The sequence below is a fragment of the Carcharhinus amblyrhynchos genome, chromosome 2, assembly GCF_965287045.1.
Source record: "Carcharhinus amblyrhynchos chromosome 2, sCarAmb.v2.hapA, whole genome shotgun sequence".
Classification (NCBI taxonomy): domain Eukaryota; kingdom Metazoa; phylum Chordata; class Chondrichthyes; order Carcharhiniformes; family Carcharhinidae; genus Carcharhinus; species Carcharhinus amblyrhynchos.
The window spans coordinates 128581694-128604985 of NC_137325.1; the positions used below are offsets into that span (position 1 = coordinate 128581694).

The window sequence follows — 23292 nt, forward strand, 5'->3', positions numbered from 1 at the left end:
TTTGTTCTAGTGTCATTTAAATGGAATTAACAAACTAAAGACATGGAAATTACTAACTGGAAGACTCTAGTACACTTAGATAGCTAATCAATATAAACAATACAGACACACTTGTTCAACAAGACTATCAATAGTCTTCTTAATGCTAAAGGTATTTATCCATCAACGGCTGAGTTCCCATCTGCCTTAGTGATTCAATGCCATCAGGTTTTCACTATATTGTGTTACAATCCCAGTTGCTATTACTGGATGGAAATATCCCAGAATGGAACTCTGGCACAAAGGCCTTAATTGTTTCTTTTGTTTTAGAAAAGGATGAACAGAGTTTCAGGACTACCAATTAGCTTTGAACAACAGAAAAAAATGTATTCAACGTAAAAGTTTGATGACGATGCTCCTTCATTCCCACACCTTCGTAAATGTATGCAGATTTTAAGGATAACATGGAGTTACAGAAGATATCTTATGCTATGATGTTCTCAGTGAATACACAGTCCCTGTAAACCAATAGACAAAGCCTACTCTGAAACCAAGTCACACATATCACCCAATTGAAATTTTTGATTTCTCTTCAAATCCTCCCATGCGATGATTACACTGAGCCAACTGGCCTCACTGGACTTTGGTTTCCACATGAGTATTTCCCAAACTCCACTTGTCTTAGAAGTCTTGTCAAGACTGGTCTTACAATCCTTTTTCCAAACAATGTTTTCATTTAGCTGTTTTCAACAAGGATCAATTTCTAACTCTCCTTTCAGTATTCCACTGTCTTGAATTGCCATATGCATTCAAGCTTCCACACAATTTTTCAGGTATTCAGCCATGCTGACAGAACATTACAGTTTCAGAGGGACTACTACAGTCACTAACTCGCTTTAGATATCTGGCTTTTTATGAGCCAACTTCCCCAGGTCTGCACTTTTCAGCTGTCTTTAACTTAAACAACTGTACCTTGATTCAAATTCGAATTCCTTTTGTCCCTTTGCCTTCAAAGTACTGGGACCTCTCTTCATTCCTGGTTTCTAGAATTATCTTTTTGTTTCATTTCTGAAGCTTTCTTTCTTTCCATTAGTTCATTTTCCTGTTTTTGGCAGAACTGAGAGAGCTGCCTTGTCTCTCGCACTCAAGCTTGGTCTTTGTCAGAGTTGGTCAGAGTTGAGGAGGAGCTTCTTCACTCAAAGGGTGCTGAATCTCTGGAATTCTCTGCCCGTTGAAGTGGTGGAGGCTACCTCACTAAATATATTTAAGTCACGGGTAGATAGGTTTTTGATAGACAAGGGAATTAAGGGTTATGGGGAGAAAGCGGGAAATTGGAACTGATCCACTTCAGATCAGCCATGATCTTGCTGAATGGCGGGGCAGGCTCAAGGGGCTAGATGGCCTACTCCTGCTCCTATTTCTTATGTTCTTAAAATTAACTCAAAAGGTCTAACTTAAAGGTGGTCTCTGCTTGCTAAGCAACGGCTCAGTCCTTCTCCAAGCTCAGATCACTTTTTATGCTATAAGCTCCCAAATCATAACGTAGATACAGTTTGAAACAAAACCAAAACCCTATACAGCATACGCCTTTATTTAGCATGAATCTAACTGGAGTCTTAACCCATATTTACACAAACACTAAACTGAACCAGCTTAAATCTATACCTTTTTTCTAATATTCAACAATACAAACATAAATCACTTGACACTATCTCTGCTTCCGGACAATTCGAATCACATCATGTTACAGATTACATTCTCACAAGTGTCACATTGTGCAAGCAACAACCAAAGATGTAATTTAGTGCTTCAGGGTGTGTATGGGAAAGGAATGAACGGCACAGGGCACTGATCCATAAATATGGATGCTGAAGTTGAACTGAGAATGTAAACACTTCAGCAGTCTAATCAACGCACATTTTGTAAAATCGGATTTGGACGTTATAACTAATGCTTGTTCGAAAATTGGCACAATTGTGACAAAGTAAAAGTATTTCACGAGACGCATAGTGCATCTGGACAAAAGCAAATTACTGCAGATGCTGGAATCTGAAACCAAAAGAGAAAATGCTGGAAAATGTCAGCAGGTCTGGCAGCATCTGTAAGGAGAGAAAAGAGCCGACGTTTTGCGTCCAGATGACCAGTAGTTAAAGCAGTCATTTTCACTTTTGGTTGCATATTGCATCTAATGGGCTCATGGTGAGAATTTGTAAAATTGAAGGCACACACACGATTAGTGACCTCAGATGGAGGTTGACATCGAAATCAGACGGCTTTCAAATAAAACATAAGAACATAAGAAATAGAAGCAGGAGTAGGCCATCTAGCCCCTCGAGCCTGCCCCGCCATTCAATAAGATCATGGCCGATCTATCGTGGCTCAGTTCCACATTCCCGCCCTCTCCCCATAACCCTTAATCCCCTTGCCTATCAAAAACCTATCAACCCGCGTCTTAAAAATATTGAGCGAGGCAGCCTCCACCACTTCAACGGGCAGAGAATTCCAGAGATTCACCACCCTTTGAGTGACGAAGTTCTTCCTCAACTCCGTTCTAAACCGCACCCCCCTCCTTTATCCTGAGGCTGTGCCCTCTAGTCCTACTGTCCTTTCTGAGCAGGAAGAGCCTCTCCACCTCTATCCTATCCATCCCATTCAACATCTTATATGTCTCAATGAGATCTCCCCTCATTCTTCTAAACTCTAAAGAGTACAAGCCTAATTTATTCAGCCTCTCCTCATAGCTCAACCCCCTCAACTCTGGCATCAGCCTAGTAAACCTCCTCTGTACTCCCTCCAAGGCCAAAATATCCTTGCGTAAGTGCGGCGACCAAAACTGCACACAGTACTCCAGCTGCAGCCTCACCAGTGCCCTGTATAGCTGCAGCAAGACCTCCCTACTTTTATATTCAATCCCCCTCGCTATGAAGGTCAGCATCCCATTTGCCTTCCTGACCACCTGCTGCACCTGCAGGCTGGGTTTTTGCGACTCATGCACAAGGACCCCGAGGTCCCTCTGCATCGTTGCATGCTGCAGTTTTTCGCCACGTAAGTAATAATCCTTCCTACCATTATTCCTACCAAAGTGGACAACCTCACATTTGCCAGTCCCTGGCCCATTCGCCCAGCCTATCTAGATCCTTCTGCAGACTCTCCACACCCTCTGCACAATTTGCCGTTCCACCAATCTTGGTGTCATCAGCAAATTTTGACACCATACACTCGGTTCCCTCCTCCAGATCATCTATATAAATGGTAAAAAGCTGAGGCCCCAGCACTGACCCCTGGGGCACTCCACTAGTCACCAACCGCCAATCCGAATAGCACCCATTGACCCCCACTCTCTGCCTCCTATTTGACAGCCAATCCTCTATCCACGCTAACACCCTACCCCCAACTCCATGCCCCCCTGACCTTCTGCAATAACCTCTTGTGAGGCACCTTGTCAAACGCCTTCTGAAAATCAAGAAAGACCACATCCACCAGCTCTCCTCTATCCACCGCCCTAGACACATCCTCATAGAACTCCAATAAATTTGTCAGACACAACTTCCCCTTAACGAAACCGTGCTGCGTCTGCTCTACCAAACAATTCTCAAGATGCCTCACTATTTTCTCCTTGATCACGGATTCTAACATTTTAGCTACAACAGACGTTAAACTAACCGGCCTATAATTCCCCACCTTTTGCCTGCCACCCTTCTTAAACAACGGCGTAACATTAGCTGTTTTCCAATCTTCCGGCACTTCCCCGGGATCCAGCGACGTTTGGAAAATAATCATCAAGGCATCCACTATCACCTCCGCCATTTCCTTCAGAACCCTTGGATGTATTCCATCCGGTCCTGGGGACTTGTCCACAATCAGTCCCTCCAGTCTGTTGAGCACCGCCTCTCTAGTAACAATAATGTCATTCAGGCCCTCCACTCCTACCATCTTTCCATCGCTAACACCCGGCAAATTATTCACGTCCTCCTCCGTGAAGACCGAAACAAAAAAGTTATTCAGGGCCTCAGCCATTTCCCCATCCCCTACCACTAAGTCCCCCCTCTCATCCTCTAAGGGTCCAACGTTCACCCTAGCCAGCCTCTTCTTTTTTATGTATTTATAAAAACTCTTGCTATCCTTTTTTATATTAAGCGCTAGCCCAGCTTCATAGTTTATCCTACCCTTCTTTATCAATGTTATGGTGCCAGGAAATTCTGAGTTGTTAGAAACATCACAGGAAAGCCCTACATGCAATAGTGGCATTAATGCCAATTACTCACACAAATGTAGATCTGCATAAATGGGGGCTTCATTTTATGTGGAGATTCCAACTGCATGTTAAATTATAGTTTTAAAAAAAGGGCATGCCACACTTGGGAATGAATCAGTGTGTGTGTAGACAGTGCCAGCTAGGGAAACCAGTCAGTTAGCAGCACTATCTTGTGAAGTTAATTGAGCTTTATATGTTTTGGTGGAGCAGACTTGATTAAATTACTTAATCAATTTAAAATCAATAATCATAAAGCCTCTGTTAGCTGCAGTCATACAAAGTGGCTGAACACATGACAATGTTTCAAAGAAAATAATTTTATCCATCAATATCTATGTAATTACAGATTAGATTTAGCTAATTAACATAAAATGCCTAGTTCATTGTGCATTAAGAATGTGCCTTGTGCACAAACTTGGAGTCAGCTGAAGACAGATCACAAGTATCTTATTTTTATAAGTGGTAACTAAAGTTTGTCAATGATGGAAGCAAATTCTCAACTTTCTCGACCAGATAAAAATACTTCCCAATTTTAGTTTCCCTAATACGAATCTTTTCTGGTGATAATGCATAGAAGCAGTTTAAAATGTTATGCACTGCAGTTATGTACAACAGATTTAGTTTATATACTTAGTCGTTCAAGACTCAACAAGCTGCCACCAGAATAGTTGGCTTTCTTTCAATAAACCACCTGCTCAACACACATACAAAAGTAAAAAACTGCGGATGTAATTAAAATACAAAATAAGAACATAAGAAATGGGAGCAGGAATAGGCCATCTAGCCCTTTGAGCCTGCTCCGCCATTCAATAAGATCATGGCTGATCTGATGTGAATCAGTTCCACTTACCCGCCTGCTCCCCATAACCCTTAATTCCCTTATCAATCAGAAATCTATCTACCCATGATTTAAACATATCCAACGAGGTAGCCTCCACCACTTCAATGGGCAGAGAGTTCCAGAGATTCACCACCCTCAGAGAAGAAGTTCCTCCTCAACTCTGTTCTAAATTTTTCACCACCCCCCACCTTATTTTGAGGTTGTGCCCTCTAGTTCTGGTTTCTGGAAGTTCTAAGTGGGAATGCTGGAAATAAAAGAAACGTGAACTGTTTCTCTCTCCACAGATGCTGTCTGACCTGCTGAGTATTTCCTTCCTTTTCTGCTTTACACACATGTCCTGTTCTTTAGTTCCAACTTCCATTCCTTTCATGTGAAATCATGATGTCGGTCACATTCAGGTTATTGATGAAATTGGCAACTCCCCCTAAATCTGTTTGCTTCTCCACAAAAAAATATAGAAACTTATAGTATAAATCACTCACTTATGCAGCAAATATCTGACAGTAAATTACCAGCATCAATCTCAATCCTCAAGTGTGCCACTAATTGCCTGCTCTATATATACATGACACATATTAATTGTTCCTGTGCTTCCTCAACATCAGTGTGTGCATCTGTGGTTATCACTTCGAATTCTGAATTCAAGTTTTTTTAATCTCTCTATCCTTGTGCATACTTGTAGGTTTGAACAGCAGAATCTGAACCTTCCTATATCTCACTGTATCCTTATTTCTCTCCTTATTGTCTATGCATTCCTCACATTCTCAGCTTGCCTCCTTTTTCATGTCTGAATGCCTTCAGATTGTTTCTAAACTTCTCATTCCCCATTATTGTATCCGATCGCTTATTCTCCGTCTTCCCTTCTATCTTGGTTTCTCTCAAAATGCCCAAATTACTTTATTTCCCTCTCCAACATGCTTTTTCTCTTTGTAAAAGTGAGTGATTTGTACTATAAGTTTCTATTTTTTTTGTGGAGAAGCAAACAGATTTAGGGGAAGTCGCCAATTTCATCAATAACCTGAATGTGACCAACATCATGATTCCACATGAAGGGAATAGAAATTGGAACTAAAGAACAGGACATGTGTGTAAAGCAGAAAAGGAAGGAAATACTCAGCAGGTCAGACAGCATCTGTGGAGAGAAACAATTCACATTTCTTTCAGTTCCAGCATTTCCACATAGAACTTCCAGAATTCCAGAACTTCCGCTTAGAAAGGAAATCAGAACTAGAGGGCACAGCTTCAGAATAGTGGGGGTGGGGAGGGGGCGGGGATTGGTTTAGAACAGAGTTGAGGAGGAACAACTTCTCTCAGAGGGTGGTGAATCTCTGGAATTCTCTGCCCATTGAAGTGGTGGAGGCTACCTCGTTGAATATGTTTAAGTCACGGGTATCTCTTCCTCCTTGTGCTTTCTAACTTTCTACTCACTTGGTGTCAGAACGTGTCAACTTTAGGTACCAGTCTATCCAAAATTTGTTCCTTACCAATTTTGAACCCTTCTAGTGACATTCCTCATCTGTCACCATAGTAGCCAGGGCAGCATCTACCTCCTCAGGAAAGAGAAATACAAAGTATTCATTTAATAATTCAGCCATTTTTGGTTCCTACATCTACTTTTACTATTTACAGTCCTATAGAAGACTTTGGGATTCCCCTTCACATTGGCTATCAGTCATTTCTCATGATCTCTCTTCCCTTATCTAATATGCTTTTTGACCTTCTCTCTGAACCTCTGTATTCGTCTTGGACGTCAATTATATTTTCGACTGGTCATAAGAAATGGTGTGCTTAATTTCTAATTTCTTTTTCATCCAGGGAGCTCTGGATTTGTTTGCCCTGCATTTGTTTGCCTTTTGAGGAAATATACCCGAAGTATTTTTCTGAAGGTAGCCAATTGTTCAGCTAGCTTCTGCCAACCTTTCATTCCATTCTAAACAGCCCAACCCCGCTGAAATTAGCTATTCCCGGTTAATTATTCTTAATCCTCTTCCCTCACATCCAACTCCAGGCCTCCACATTATACTTTGATGTGAAACTACTTTAAATAGAAAATGTTTCATAATATATTTGCCAAGTTAGCAGGCAGCCAGCAGTTAGCAAGCTCAGGGGCTGCCAAGTGGCAGACTGCATAAAGCAATACGTACATGTTATAGCCAACAGCTGATAAACCAGCAGGGTTCAGGAATGGCTGAGACACGCAGTAAAAAGAAGAAAAAAAAATGTTGGAAACCTCAGCAGGTCTGGCAGCATCTGTGGAGAGATAAATATCATTTCAAGTCATCAGGTACGTGAGTTCTGATGTAAGGTCGGTGTGCTGAAACATCACATCTGTTTTTCCTCACTTCACAGACTCTGCTCGGCTGTTTGTTTTTAATGTATGTTTCCAGCTGCCGCAGTTTTTCCATAGGAGAGATGCAGGAAGCTCCAGGAAAGTTGGACAGTGTGTAGGGTGGGAAGCTGCTGCTGCTCTTCCAATCAGTAGAACTCCTTGCTGCTCTCTTGCAATGTAGATCTTTTTCTGTTCTATTATGTAAACTGCTGCGCATGTCTTCTCTCACAGACTTGATCCATTTGAATTTTATCGATCTTAAGGGTCAGGAATCTATACATTGTTTGTTGTTTTTTTTATATAGATTAGGATTCATTATTGTACAGCCATCAAAAATAGCACAAAGGACAATCCCAAACATCAAAGCTGCAAAATCATACCTGGCAGGAATGAAGATCAGCTCAGGGAGGTTTTAATATCAAATGCTATTGGTACCATTCTTCCTGAAGGAAGTCCTATCTCAGGTCATCCAATCTGTTTAGAATGGAATAATTTGCACCCACAAAGCAAGCAAATCATTCCATTCAAATTTTATGAATCTCTTTAAAGTTCAACTAGATCTCGGTTTGAGATATTTATTCTTAATTTCCTTTCTTTGACTGCTTGTCAAAGGATTTTGTAAGCATCTCTCAGCTGACTCCAAACTGTCAGCTATTTGAGGGGTATAAGCTGGAGATTCCACGGTAAATTAGTATGGAAGGGCCTGCACTAACTTTGTTTCGCAGTCAGCACAATAAGAGTAATTTTTTTTTAAAATTGAAGGTATCATTTGGTCTTTAATTACTGTAAATTTCTTGCCATCATTACTAACCTCTGTTAACATACAAGAGGTAAGCATTCTCCAAGGCGGCCTTCACGACACACAACAGCACAGAGTCGCTGAGCAGAGACTGATAGCCAAGTTCCGCACACGAGAAAGGGCTCAACCGGGATCTTGGGTTCATGTCACACTATCTGTAACCCCCACGACTTGCCTGAGCTTGTAAAATCTCACTAACTGTCCTGTCTGGCGTCAATACACATCTCTTTACCTTGTGCTTAATGCTCTCTCCACTCACGTTGTCTGCACCTTTAAGACTTGATTACCAGTAAAGACTCATAAGAACATAAGAAATAGGAGCAGGAGTAGGCCATCTAGCCCTTCGAGCCTGCCCCGCCATTCAATAAGATCATGGCTGATCTGAAGTGGCTCAGTTCCACTTACCCGCTTTCTCCCCATAACCCTTAATCCCCTTGCCTACCAAAAACCTATCTACCCGCGTCTTAATTATATTTAGCGAGGTAGCCTCCACCACTTCAATGGGCAGAGAATTCCAGAGATTCACCACCCTTTGAGTGAAGAAGTTCCTTCTCAACTCCGTTCACATTCCAACCATTATTCTGTAAATTGACTTTGTCTTTATATGCCCTGTTTGTGAATAGAACTCCCACTCACTTGATGAAGGGGCAGTGCTCCGAAAGCTAGTGGCTTTTGCTACCAAATAAACCTGTTGGATTTTAACCTGTGCTGAGAGACTTCTTAGTATACATACAAGAGGAGCAGCATAAAACATTTGTCCTCCTTCACCACTCAATCAGACCATTGCAGATCTCTTCATGGTCTAAAGTCCACTTTGCTCCCTGCCCAAATAACCCTTGAATCCCCCATCAATTAAAAACCTGATTAACTCAGCCTGAATATATTCAGTGATCCAGCCTCCACTGCTCTCTGTGGTAGACAATTCCAAAGATTAATGATCCACAGGGAAGAAATTTCTATCTTAAATGGGAGACCCTTCACTCTGAAACTGGTCCCCTGATTCTAGATTTCCATCCAACAAGGAAATATCCTCTTGCATTGACCCTTTCAAGCCTCCTCAGAATCTTATATGATTTCAATAAGATCGCATTTCCTTAAAAAGCCAGCCCCTTCATCCCTAGTGAACCTTCTCTGAGCTGCCTCTAATACAAGTATATCCCTCATTAAATAGGGAGGCAAAACTGCATGCAGTATTCCAGGCAGGGTCTCATAATAACCCATACATTTGTTTAAAGTTTATTTATTTGTCACAAGTAGGCTTACATTAACAGTGCAATGAAATTACTGTGAAAATCTCCTAGTCGCCACATTCTACCCGTTTGGGTACATGGAGAGAGAATTTAGCATGACAATCCACCTAAACTGCACATCTTTGGGCTGTGGGAGAACACCCATGCAATCAGGGAGAGAATGTGCAAACTCCACACAGTGATCCAGGCTAGGAGTTGAACCCAGGACACCTGGTGCTGAGAGGCCGCACGTGCCACTGTGCTGCCCCATTTGCAGCAAGACTTCACTGCTTCAATGCTCCACTCCCTCAGAGTAGATGTATCAAATATTTAATAAATCTACCCAATAATTTACAGACAAAAAAAATTCTATGTTTGTTCTGACATATTCTGAAATCAAGGTAGCCGCTGTACTGACGTGGTGTTCTAATATCTGGTCACATTACAATCAAGAAGATACCTGGCAAGTAAAAGCTCTCATTCTACAAGAATTTGAACTGACTAACAGGACCGGTCTACGATGCGGAACCCAGGAAAAGTAACACAAAAATGCAATGTATTTCTCTTAAAGACATCAGAGTGTAATTTGATGGTGGTTATAGAATGAAATTGGGATTATTTTGGAAATAAATTGACAAGGCTATAGCCAGAATAAACAAAGAACATTTGGTTGGCTTATATATATTTATTTCATTTTAAAACACACAAACTATAAGAAAAAGTTACTAAGAAATACTGCACCTCTGATGATGATGCCCAAAGAAGCGCACATCCACCTGATTGTCTTGGCGTTGCATGACTTTGGCAGGCCAAAATCCAAACCCTTTCATTCGGGCCCACACCAGCTCATGATTGGGAACCTAAGGTGAAAACAAAAGCCACACAAAATGCAATACGTATCTTCAATGAGCAGTTTTACTAAGGGTCATAACAGCTCAGATAACTTGCTTTTAATTACCTTCTTTAACAAACAAAACCCTGAATAGAGCGTTTTATGTAATTCCGTATGACCGCACGTGTGATCCCCAGCACTGCTTCCAATAAGGTGCAACTTCTCCAGTCCTCTAACGAATACAAATGACAAACCAGTAGTACCTCACTACAGCGTTCATCAATTCAAAGGCTATTATCACACACTCGACTCACCTGCATGTTATTGATATGAGCCAACGCTTCTTCCAGCTGAAGGTCAGAAAACGCTTTGGCTCCAATTGGTATTTTTAAGAGCCAGGCCCCAGCTCAGTCTCCTTGGCTGTCATCCCAAGTTAAACTAGGAAGTGTAGAACCCTGGCATCTCTTTTAAACCTAGATTTAGCTTCCTCCCCCACATCTACTTCAGTATCCAAATAATTTTTCTTCCACCTTCTTTATCCCTCCACATCTCCTTACTCCTCCACGTCTTTCTCATTTTGTCACAAATGCTAATCATCAACACCTCAAATTTTAAACAGAATCATACAGTCAGGAGAGTTCCATTGAGTCTGCACTGACAAGAACCATCTAACCTACCTACCTAATCCCATTTACCAGCACTTGGCCTATCAAGGCGAAGTGCTTATCCAGATAGTTTTAAAAGATATGAGCTGTTCCCTACTCACCTTGTCCGTACCCGTCATAATCTTGTGCACCTCGATCAGGTCATCCCTCAGGCTTCTCTGCTTCAACGAAAACAATTCAAGTCTATCCAATCTCTCGTGACTTAAATGTTCCATCCCAGGCAACATCTTGGCAGATCTCCTCTGCACCCCTCCAGTACAATCACATCCATCCTATAATGTGGCGATCAGAACTGAACACAATACTCCAGCAGTGGCCTCACCAATTTCTATACAACTCCAACATGACTCCCCTAGTTTTGCAATCTATGCCTCGATTGTTAAAAGGCAAGTCTTTTTTCATCACTCCACTGATGTGTCCTTCTGCCTTCAGAGATCTATGGACAAACACACCAAAGTCCCTTTGTTCCTCAGAACCTCCTAGTCTCATGCCATTCACTGAATATTTCTTCATCAAATTACTCTTTCCAAAATGTATCACCTCCGCTTTTCAGGGTTAACTTCCATCTGCCACATACCTACCATTTGACCATCCCGTCCACATCTTCCTGTAGCCCAAAAGACTCAGCTCCATTGTTAACCACCCAGCCAATCTTTGCATCATCTGTAAACTTACTAATTCCCCCACATAAGTCACGTACGTCATTTACGTAAATGATGAATAATGGAGCTCAGCACACATCCATGTGGTACGCCACAAGAAGGTCCACCTTCTTCTATCAAGAAAAAGATACAAACGTCTGAGGAAACGTTCCAACCAACCCAAAAACAGCTTCTTCTCTGCTGCCGTCAGACTTTCAAGTGGATTTACTTAGCATTAAGCTGATCTTTCTCTACGCCCTTGCTATAACTGTAACACTACATTGTGCACCCTCTTCTTTCCTTTTCTATGAACAGTATGCTTTGTCTGTATAGCATGTAAGTAACAATACTTTTCACTGTATGCTAATACATGTGATAATAGTAAATCAAAATCAATCAACACTGGCTTCCAATCACTAAACCAAATTTCTGTCATCACTCTGTCCTACAACTGAGCCAATTCTAAAATCGCTTTATCAAAATACCCTGTATTCTCATGTGCATTTGCCTTCTTTGTAAGTCTTAACGTGGGACCCCTTCAAAGGCTTTGCTGAAATCCAAGTTTATAAAAAAATGCAATGTTTATTCATTTTTTTAAATGATATTTTTTCTGCTTTCCTATTATTCTGCACTCCTCCCAAGTCAAACACTTAGTGCATCTTACTACCTTTTCAAGTCCTACTTCCAAAACATGAGTGAGCAACATTTTTTTTCTTTTAAATAAGCCTTAAGATTGACAGAAAACCTGCTCCAAAGTACTACTTCATTCAAAAACTAAAATACTTGCAATTAACATCTTTGCATCATTGATGTGATAACAGGAAATTTATAACATTTAAATACACCCTAAACAATGAATGGGAATAGTATCAGTATGCATGATGACTCTGGAGGCTGGAGAAATCACTCATTTAATAGAATCAGTTACATCTTAAGGGAGGTGGCCTGCCGCAACAATATGATAACTTGCACTAAGTGCATTTAACAAAATTAATGTATAAAATTAAACAATTAAAGGTATACATTCACTCTGGCTATGTTTGTTCTACTTCCTTAAAATGAAACTTGATGCCTAGCAACAATTCTCAATTCCAATACTGAAAATACTCAGCAGGTCAAGCAGTATCTGCGAGGAGAGAGACGGAGTTGACGCCCTTAGGCTGATGACCTCTCATCAGACTTAAGCCAGCCATCGATTTGAAATGTTAACTCTGTTCCTCTCTCCACCTGAGTTTTTCCAACATTTTCTCTTGTTTTTAATTTCACATTCCCAATAAATGTACATGGGATCTAAAGATTCTAATGATCCCTCCCCAGGCTTGATTATACAACGGCATTTTATTATTTGAAATCAAAAAAGAAACATTTACATTGTGGAAAGGGAATAGAATTATATCATGAAATGTGTTGCTTAGTAGTACTTGAGTATTGCGGAAAAAGAGACACCATCGAAACTTTTTGTTTTGCAATCTTCAGGAGATGACAGAAAGCCAAAGTTCAAAGGGAGCAACAATTTATACGGCCTGAGAAAAGGGCAAAAGATAATCAGCACCCTTTCCTCATGCAGTATAGATTTGACAGCATGATCTTTTACCGCAATACTCAAAATTAAGAAACATGAGACCTCAATCTCATGCATTAGGAGTGAACCACACATGCTGGTTTAAATGTGTGATTTACTGTTGATGTCACTAATGATTAAATACTGCTCCATGAATTGAGAAGAGCTGCAATCCACCTCACTCCTTGATGATAAATGGCAAACTGCTTTATTCAAGCTTTGCTGAGACCTGTATCACTTGTATTACATGTTTCGTCAAGGGCTGCTATCTGTTCAGCAGACAACCAGCAGCAGCAATTATGCTATTGCATTCAGCACTGCACCACGAACAGGTCAAGGAGACTGTGGCCAAAAGAGGCTAGATGAGTATTGGAATCTGCATGCAGTGGCATCGGAAGTAGATGATGTTCTTTTTTATTCTTTCTTGGGATGTCAGCATTGCTGGCAACGCCAGCATTTGTTTTCCATCTCCAATTGCTCTCAAGAAGGTGTTGCTGAGCCACTGCCTTAAACTGTTGCAATCCATGTGGTGTAGGGTACATCCACAGTGCTGTGGGGAAAGGAGTTCCAGGTTTTTAACCCAGCAAAAACGAAGGCAAGCTGTATAGTTTCTGGTCAGGAAGGTTGGAGGCTTGGAGGGGAATATGAAGTTGGTGGCATTCCCCAATACATCTGCTGTCTTTGTTCTTCTGGATGGTAGAGTTGTAAGATGGTGGGTTTGTAAGGTGTTGTCGGCAAAGTCTTGCCGCGTTGCAATTTGGATATTAAAAGTGGCACTATGGACAGGCGGTACAATGCATTTCTAGCAAGCCCGTTAAAAGCTTACCCTGATCGACATCCCCTTATCTAATCTCACTCTTTGGGACACCATCACCCAATTTTCTTAGACTTTTGCTGGTGATAATTCGGAACTCAAGGCGACAACTGTTGCTCACCACAAATTGCTGGATGACTTACAGGTGTACAAATTAATTTCCAATCTTCTGACATTTGAAAATTATTTGATATACCGCATAATGAATGTGCCATGGATGCAGATTTAACAGCACAATTGCTCCAAATTGTCAACATTCTTCGTCACATATGGTTAGAAGGAAACTTTATCAAGAAAGATTAATGAACAGAAATATTGGCATTGTTAAAAGGACTTCAAATATCCAAATTGCTAGATGGTCCCAAATATTTCATCTGTTCAACTGCTGTTAAATAAGCAACATATTACAAATGGGCAAAAAGCCCATTCTCACACTATATCTATTATTTTAAAAGCATATAAAACAATAATTTAGCATATGTGATGGATCTCCCACAGATCTGCTACAAGGATGGACCTAAATTTCAAAAGTTGATGTCAAATATCAGCTACCTTAATTGCAGATTATTAGAATACAGTATCAGAAACAATATACTAGAAAATTGTATCAAATTATCTAAACTGGACAGAATTTTGATGATTTCCTATTCTTTAATCAATTTGTTCTAGGATGTCCATAAGATTCTGGTACTTCCATCTCGAAAATCTATGATATAGTCACTGGAAAAATAATAATAGCGAGGCATTCACTGTCATTATTGCAGTTGTTAGTCCCTCAAGGATGCCCTTACTGAGGGTCATGTGTTTCTGTTTTTGGCCGCATGACTGAACAGATTAATTTGCAATCTGCCGATATGTGGTGGAATAATTCATCAGGTAGTAGGATCAGGAGGGCAGAATTTGCTTTTCTGTGATTGCTTGGCTTTACCAGGTTGCAGCTTGAACATGTTTAAGCAGCTGGTTGCAAGCTCCGCCCAGTCACTGCCAACGCTACCGCACTTCAAGGAAACTTTTAGAATGTCTTTGAAGTGTTTCCTTTGCTGTTTCCTGGAACATTAGCCATTTGATGGTTGAGAGAACAGGACATGGTTGGGGAAACACTTTTCACCGCGTCCAGTCCACTAAAGTTGATCTTACAGGAGTTTTGCTAACTGCTTGTGGAGTTACATAGAACGTAGAACACTACAGCGCAGTACAGGCCCTTCGGCCCTCGATGTTGCGCCGACCAGTGGAGCCAATCTAATGACCCTCTAACCTAAACTATTCCAATGTTATCCATATGCCTATCCACTGACCATTTGAACGCCCTTAAAGTTGGCGAGTCCACAACTGCTGCAGGCAGAGCATTCCACGACCTTACTACCCTCTGGGTAAAGAACCTACCTCTGACATCCGTCCTATAACTACCACCCCTTAAGTTAAAGCTATGTCCCCTCGTGTTAGCCATCACCAACCGAGGAAAAAGACTCTCACTGTCCACCCTATCCAATCCTTTGATCATCTTGTATGCCTCAATCAGGTCACCTCGTAACCTTCTTCTCTCCAATGAAAATAACCTCAAGTCCCTCAGCCTTTCCTCATAAGGCTTTCCCACCATACCAGGCAACATCCTGGTAAACCTCCTCTGCACCCTTTCCAATGCTTCCACATTTCTTATAATGCGGCGACCAGAACTGTATGCAATACTCCAAGTGCAGCCGCACCAGAGTTTTGCACAGTTGTAACATGACCTCATGGCTCCAAAATTCAATCCCTCTACCAATAAAAGCTAACACACCGTATGCCTTCTTAACAACCTTATCAACCTGGGTGCCAGCCTTCAGGGAGCTATGCACATGTACCCCAAGATCTCCCTGCTCGTCAACACTACTAAGAGTCCTTCCATTAGCCCTATAACATCCGTTGACTTCAAGGAGGACACTAGCATTTGTTCAATGGTCTTCGCATTGAATCCGGAGATGTGGCAGAGGCATTGTTGATGCAATTTCTCTGGTGCTGTTGTGTGTCGCTGCTACACAGACAGCTCTCACAGGGGTGTGAAAATGCCAACTGTTATGTACACTTGGATTTTTTTTATTGACCTTTGTTGTCAAACACTTGTCACCTAAATGTATGGAAAGTGGAGCTGGCACAGCTGACCAGATGTTGAATTTCATCAATGGTGGTCTTTCAAGAGAGGTAGCTGAAGTGCTTAACATATTCCAGAGTCTCCCCTTCAACCTATATGGGAGGTGGAATATTTGGCTGACCAGATGGGGATTGGTTTACAAGATTTGTTTTGGTAACATTCCAGGCTTGTAAACAGAGTGGACAACAGCACTGCAGTCATTGTAAACTGTAGATCATATATGTCCAGAGATGGTCCATTTAGTTTGCAAGGAGGTGACTGAAGTTTCCATTTGGATGGTTTAATAAGGACACCACAGGCAGCTGATCTTTGAGTGAATGGCCACTAACAGGTAGATTGCAAGTAGTATGGAGGCTATTACAGCCTTGCTTGACCCTGGTCTGGATTTTGAAGGTGTTTATTTCAGATCACCCACTCAAGCTGCAGTAGCATAATCACAAAACAATTACAGGATTCTGATGAAGTTTCTTAGTCAATCCACAACAGCCTTATAATTTATCAAGTTAAACGCTTTGCTCAGATCACTGAATTCAATAAAGAGTTCACGGTGTCGTTTTTCACATTTTGCTTGGATTTGTCTGGCAACAAAGACCATATTAGAGATTCCTCTGCAAGTGGCACAGTGGTTATAGCATTGCTCAGCGCCAGAGTCCTGGGTTCAGTCCCCGGCTCAGATCACTGTCTGCGTGGAGTTTGCATGTTCTTCCCATACCTGCGTCGGTTTCCTCCGGGTGCTCCAGGTTCCTCCCAAAGTCCGAAAGACGTGGTGGTTAGGGGCACTGGCCATGTTAAATTCTCCCTCAGTGTACCCAAACAGGTGCCAGAGTGTGGAGACTGGGGGATTTACGCAGTAACTTCACTGCAGTGTCAATGAAAGCCTACTTGTGACATTAATAATCTTTAAACATAAACCAAAGTCATACTATTGCCAAAGCCTTGCTAGTGTTTAGGCCAGCAGGATCTTAAGGTCCCAGTGACAGTGCACCCCAGCTGCCGGTTTCCTAGTGATGAAATGGTGGTGTTCAACAGGAAACTCCATTGACAACACTGCGACCACAAAGTTCTGCCACCAGCGAGTGGTGCACTGCCTTCTGCTGCTGCAAAACACACCACAGAGTGGGAGAAAAATCCAACCTTATGTCTCTGGAAGGATTTCCTCAGTCACAGGAAGTAGGCGGTTCAGCAGAATGTATGTTAGGATTTCCCTGCTATGGACAATATCTCAATACCTTGCACAAAATGATTCTTCATCTTTCCTAAAGACATTTGTTGTATTTCTGAAGTAGGGCATTGAGGGCGGGGGTCGTTTTCCTTCCAATTCTATTGGATTAATGCACAGAGTCTTGATAAAAGTGAAGACCTGCCAGCTTTTAAAGACCTCAAGGGGTCAGTGCTGGGGCCTCAGCTATTTACCATTTATATAGATGATCTGGAGGAGGGAACCGAGTGTATGGTGTCGAAATTTGCTGATGACACCAAGATTGGTGGAACGGCAAATTGCGCGGAGGGTGTGGAGAGTCTGCAGAAGGATCTAGATAGGTTGGGCGAATGGGCCAGGAACTGGCAAATGGAATTTAATGTTGGCAAGTGCGAGGTGGTCCACTTTGGTAGGAATAACGGTAGGAAGGACTATTACTTACGTGGCGAAAAACTGCAGCAGGCGATGGTGCAGAGGGACCTCGGGGTCCTTGTGCATGAGTCGCAAAAACCCAGCCTGCAGGTGCAGCAGGTGGTGAGGAAGGCTAATGGGATGCTGACCTTCATACTGAGGGGGATTGAATATAAAAGTAGGGACGTCTTGCTGCAGCTGTATAGGGAACTGGTGAGGCCGCAGCTGGAGTACTGTGTGCAGTTTTGGTCGCCGCACTTACGCAAGGATATTTTGGCCTTGGAGGGAGTACAGAGGAGGTTTACTAGGCTGATGCCGGAGTTGAGGGGGTTGAGCTATGAGGAGAGGCTGAATAAACTAGGCTTGTACTCGTTAGAGTTTAGAAGAATGAGGGGAGATCTCATTGAGACATATAAGATGATGAATGGGATGGATAGGATAGAGGTGGAGAGACTCTTCCTGCTCAGAAAGGACAGTAGGACTAGGGGGCACAGCCTCAAGATAAAGGGGGGGTGGTTTAGAACGGAGTTGAGGAAGAACTTCTTCACTCAAAGGGTGGTGAATCTCTGGAATTCTCTGCCTGTTGAAGTGGTGGAGGCTACCTTGCTAAATATTTTTAAGACGCGGGTTGATGGGTTTTTGATAAGAGAGGGGATTAAGGGTTATGGGGAGAGGGCGGGAATGTGGAACTGAGCCACGACAGATCAGCCATGATCTTATTGAATGGCGGGGCAGGCTCGAAGGGCTAGATGGCCTACTCCTGCTCCTATTTCTTATGTTCTTTTGAATACCATCAGAGCCACAAGCACTGTTATTTTTCATCAGTCCGATTGTTCATTGCAACTCTCTCATCAATGGTGGTTCACACATGGCTTCTACTACAGTGTACTGGTAACGTAGTCTAGAAAGTCTAAGCTACCACCGTGAATTCATGATTCATGGGAGTTACTGAAAATGTTCTTTCCAGCACTGATAGGTGGCATTGTCATCCTTAAGGCAAAGACTATCCTGTGCGAATGGAAAGTTGGCAATTTGACTTGGTCTATAGATAAGTTATAGTTAATTTATTTGTCATAAGTAGGCTTACATTAACACTGCAATGAAATACTGCGAAAATCCCCTAGTTGCCACAATCCAGCACCTGTTTGGGTACACAGAATTTAGCATGGCCAATCCATCTAACCAGCATATCTTTTGGACTTTGGCCCTTGTGGCTTCAAGAAAGTGTTGCACGTCATGATGGTTCATCATCTTTCCTAAAAACATTTGTTGTATTCCTGAAGTAGGGCATTGGGGGTGGGGGTCATTTTCCTTCCAATTCCATTGCTGGATTTCTCAGACTCTCTTCCCAACATGTCCTTTACCTTCCGGATTTGTCTTTGGACAGCAGCCTTGAGCTGCTTTGGCTTGTAACCTTGGATTGTTCAATCAGGCAATGAAGGCTGATCATTTTCCTAAGAGGTCACATATTACATCATCACTTTCTTCAAGTTGTTCCTAATGATGACAATGCTCAAATCTAATAGTCTGGGCACAACAGTCGAGTGCTGCTGACTTTATTTGACCCCATTGTCCTGGAATGGAGTTGGATGTGTGAAGATTTTCCAGATTCGTCATAGCTTACGTTTGGAATTCCTCTCCTTGGTTGGGTTGCTTTAGGGCCAAGGCTTTTTGCTCTTGGACTTTTGGGCTAAAAAGTCTTTGACATCATGCAAGTTATTAGTGAGTGTACTAAGTATATTCCTCTCTAATATTTAGTATATGACAATTCAATTTATACATTTCACTGATAATAAAATTTTGATAAATAGGCCATAATTTTTAGCACTGTATATGGGAAATTATTATTAATTTCTATTGAAATGCTATTTGTATCAGAGGCTGGCAATGTGGGTAAAGAACACCGTTGCTCCAATTGCTGTGTATTCACTTAACCCAGCTAAAAAAAAAGGGTTCCTTTACCCACCACTACCACCCCCAACCAAGTAAAATAACTTAAAGGCATTTCCAGCAAGCATCCAGTAGGTGCTGATCCATGGAACAAAATCACAAATAATTTACATTCGCAGGGATGCCATGAGATATCTCGTGTAGGAATGTCTCCAGCTTTGTCATTTAAATACACAAAGCCATGATTGTGTAATGGGTTAGTTTTCAATTAGTATTATTAGTTAGTATTCAATTCTGGAACTTTAGTTCTGACAAACTGAAGCAAAGAAAAACTGCTGGATGGAGGGCTCTTATATGTAATGAGTGGGCAGTGCAATCTCAGTTTCTATTAACAGAGGAGCTTAGAACGAAAGTGTTCACAATTAAAATTAGCACTCATTTAGGTATAAGGAATTGAAAATGTCACAGTATTTCAATAGCATATGCTTTTTTAACTTTGGAAACAAGTCACATTTTGGGTCAGTGTGGAATGAGCTATAAACAAAATTTAATTTATCAGCTAACCCCAAATAGTTAAATATTGATAAAAGTAGAAAAGATGGTCCATTCTCCAACATGGATCTCCCACAATGCAAGGAATGCATTATTCAAAAATAGGAATTTATTCACCCACTTACACAAGGGTAGCAGAACCAATTCTCTGGCCGTGCATTTGATAAGTAGAAACAGTTCTTGCACAGTTGAAGTTCTGCCAGCTGGAAAACAAAATAAAGTATTAGCAGCAGGCAGAATGAAGTTGATTTAAACTTTAAAGAAGATTAACTTAATTTTGGAGCTACTGAAATACTACTTTTCTTCGTCACACTCTTAGATACTTGATAAACTTAATTGCTGATTATAAACATTGCCCATTTTCCAAAAAGCAACGAAAAGAAATTTAACACTATTTTTTTTGCATTAGATTGCAAACAAAAAAATTTTACAATGGAATAATAAAGTTGGAAGAAACATTGTTAGCTGTGATTTTTCAGCAATGAAGCACATACTTTCCACTTCTGTTGTATACTAATCTGTACTGGAACCTTCAAATTTTGTCTTAGCCATTTCAAATGTCTACAATTTTCACTATTTTAATGTAAATATTAGCCACTAAACCAAGCATTCACTCAGATTTTTCTTTGAAATTTTGAGCTGAACACTTCTAATCTGCACATTTGCAATATGTGAAAACAGCACATTTTACTAAAACAGAACATTTTAATATAACTGATCATCGTTGTGCAATGAGGGCTACCTTGGCACTGGAAGCAGAAGGGAACAGGGTTCATTTTAAATCACAAGTACATTGAAGATATAAATCTAAGCTAGGGATAATGTGAAACGGGTAGATGCACATGCAGAAAGTTTAGAAAGCAAACTGTGTATGTGAATCATAAGATCCACAATTTTGAGCACAAGATAAATTTAAAAAATTAAAAAGAGCTTTTAATGGGATAGGGTTCCTTCTGAAAAATATACTTACATCCTGGACATTTCAGGGTTATCAAATTGTACAGAAAACTTGAACACCCACGATGGTGAACTTCTAGCTTTCATCAAGTCCAAAGATGTGCATGTTAGATGGATTGGCAATGCTAAATTGCCCATTAGTGTCCAAAGATGTGTAGGTTAGATAGATTATCTACGGTAAACGTGAGGAGTTACAGGGATAGGACAGGGGTTTGGGTAAGATACTCTGTTAGAGAGTCGGTGCAAGCTTGATGGGCTGAATGACCTCTTCTGCACTGTGGGGATTCTATGAACTAAAAGGTTTAAAAGAAATGACTGATTTTTCTAATTGATCATTATAAGCTTTTTTTTTGTAAACTTAAACTGGAGGGGTTAGACAAACTGTCTATTATGAAATATTCTAAGCACAAGAATATCTGAATGGTTGGAGCACAGGAGGTCGTTCAGGCTGTCGTGTTGGTGCTGGCAACAGGAAATCTGCGAGTCCCATTCCTCTGCCACAGCTGTGCAAATATATCCCAAATAATTACTCAATTCCCTTTGGAATGCTACAGCTGAACCTGCCTCCAGCACACTCAGGCAGAGTATAACAAGTTCCAATGGCCCACTGGATAATAGGTATTGTTCATGTTGCTTTTGGTTCTTTTACTTATTAATCTTTTAATATTGCTTTATTATATGCATCTCCATGATATTTATGGTAATTACGCAATCTTGGGTACCAAGATCAGCTGGTGTTGGATCAACTTGCGGGCAATTCTCCCAAAAAAATTCAAAGTGCATAAAAACTGGAGTAACTCCCCCTGATGTTTTTAGTGGGATTTTCAGAATGAATCTCCCACACTGAGCATTGGAGGGTGCCCTAGTGAGAGTCACGTTGAAAATCCAGGGGTGGAGCCTATTCTGGTTGGAGGTGCCAACAGCATCATGATGAGCGGGCTATTGTGCATACGCCTATTCGTAGGCCCGCATTGCCTGTCTCCCGATCACTAACCAGCTTGTGTGAAACCACCCCCTGCCACCTCATCACTGATCAGCCCCCGCACCCTCCAATCACTGGCCTCCCAGACATCTCACCTCCACCAGATGGTCAGCCCCTTCCCTATGCCACTGATCCCAACTGCAGAGCGGCAGCAGGACCCCCATCCCCACCAATCTCGCCACCTGCATCAGTGACCTCACCCCCACTGGCCCCACCTCCTTGGCACAGCCCGATTCTCGGCCTGTTCCAAGCTACCCCTTGGGCAGTGCTAGAGTGCCAGGGAATGTCCAGGGGGCAAACCCTTTAATTCCATGCTTCCATGGCCCCCCACTTCACTCTAGCAGGGCCAGGCCACCAGTTCCCATTACTGGGGAGCTGTTGTAAACTCTGCTGGAGTGAACCATTCCTGGTGGCGGGAGATGGGACGACATGTGCTAGTGACTGAAGGGACCAAAATCTCCAGGCCCACTTCCCCCCTTACTTTTAAACTTCCTTTATTAGTGTTAGAAGTAGGCTTACATTAACACTGCAATGAAGTTACTGTAAAAATCCCCAAGTCGCCACAGTCCAACACCTATTCGGGTACAATAAGGGAGAATTTAGCATGGCCACTGCACCTAACTTGCACATCTTTTGGACTGTGGGAGGAAACCGGAGCACCCAGAGGAAACCCATGCAGACACGGGGAGAACATGCAAACTCTGCACAGTGATCCAAGCTGGGAATCGAACCCAGATCCCTGGCATTTTGAGGCTGTACTACCCACTGTACCACCCTGCCACCCATATTGCTGGCAAGTTTAAAATTATACACTGAGATCAGCTTCGAGTCTTGTGCAGTCTCTGGCATGCAATTGCACTAATCTCTGCAAACATGTTGCTAACACTGAACAATGTGGCCAGAAGTTCTCCATAAGAATCCAGTTATAATAGTGATCAGAGCACAAGTAACATAAAATAGCTTTGCCCCAACTGCCAACACAAACAGCCCAACTAATCAAGCAAATGCAGGGTTTAATTGAGTGTGGAAGATGCAGATTCTTTAATGATTTTAAAGCATTGCTACTTTGCATCTTCCTGTGATCAGTATTAAACAAGCTACAAACAGCAAGTCATCCAAATGCATCTGCCCTCAAGATACAGCGTTTGTATTGGGGATGGACAAAACGCAGATGAGAATCTTGCCAGCTAAGATTCCAGAATTGGCTCTAAACTACAATTGTTACATTA

General features: G+C 41.7%; 1 protein-coding gene across 3 annotated transcripts in view; it reads right to left on the minus strand.

Annotated features, from left to right (window-relative positions):
* The window catches only part of zmynd11 (zinc finger, MYND-type containing 11), a 176308-nt gene that overhangs the window by 23297 nt on the left and 129719 nt on the right, over nucleotides 1–23292 (minus strand). For all 3 annotated transcript variants that reach the window (XM_080212711.1, XM_080212720.1, XM_080212702.1), the window contains 2 exons: nucleotides 20250–20327; nucleotides 10174–10292 (listed from right to left, as the gene is read on the minus strand). In XM_080212711.1, the coding sequence (XP_080068837.1) occupies nucleotides 10174–10292; nucleotides 20250–20327 (197 nt within the window). The remainder of the gene's footprint in view (nucleotides 1–10173; nucleotides 10293–20249; nucleotides 20328–23292) is intronic.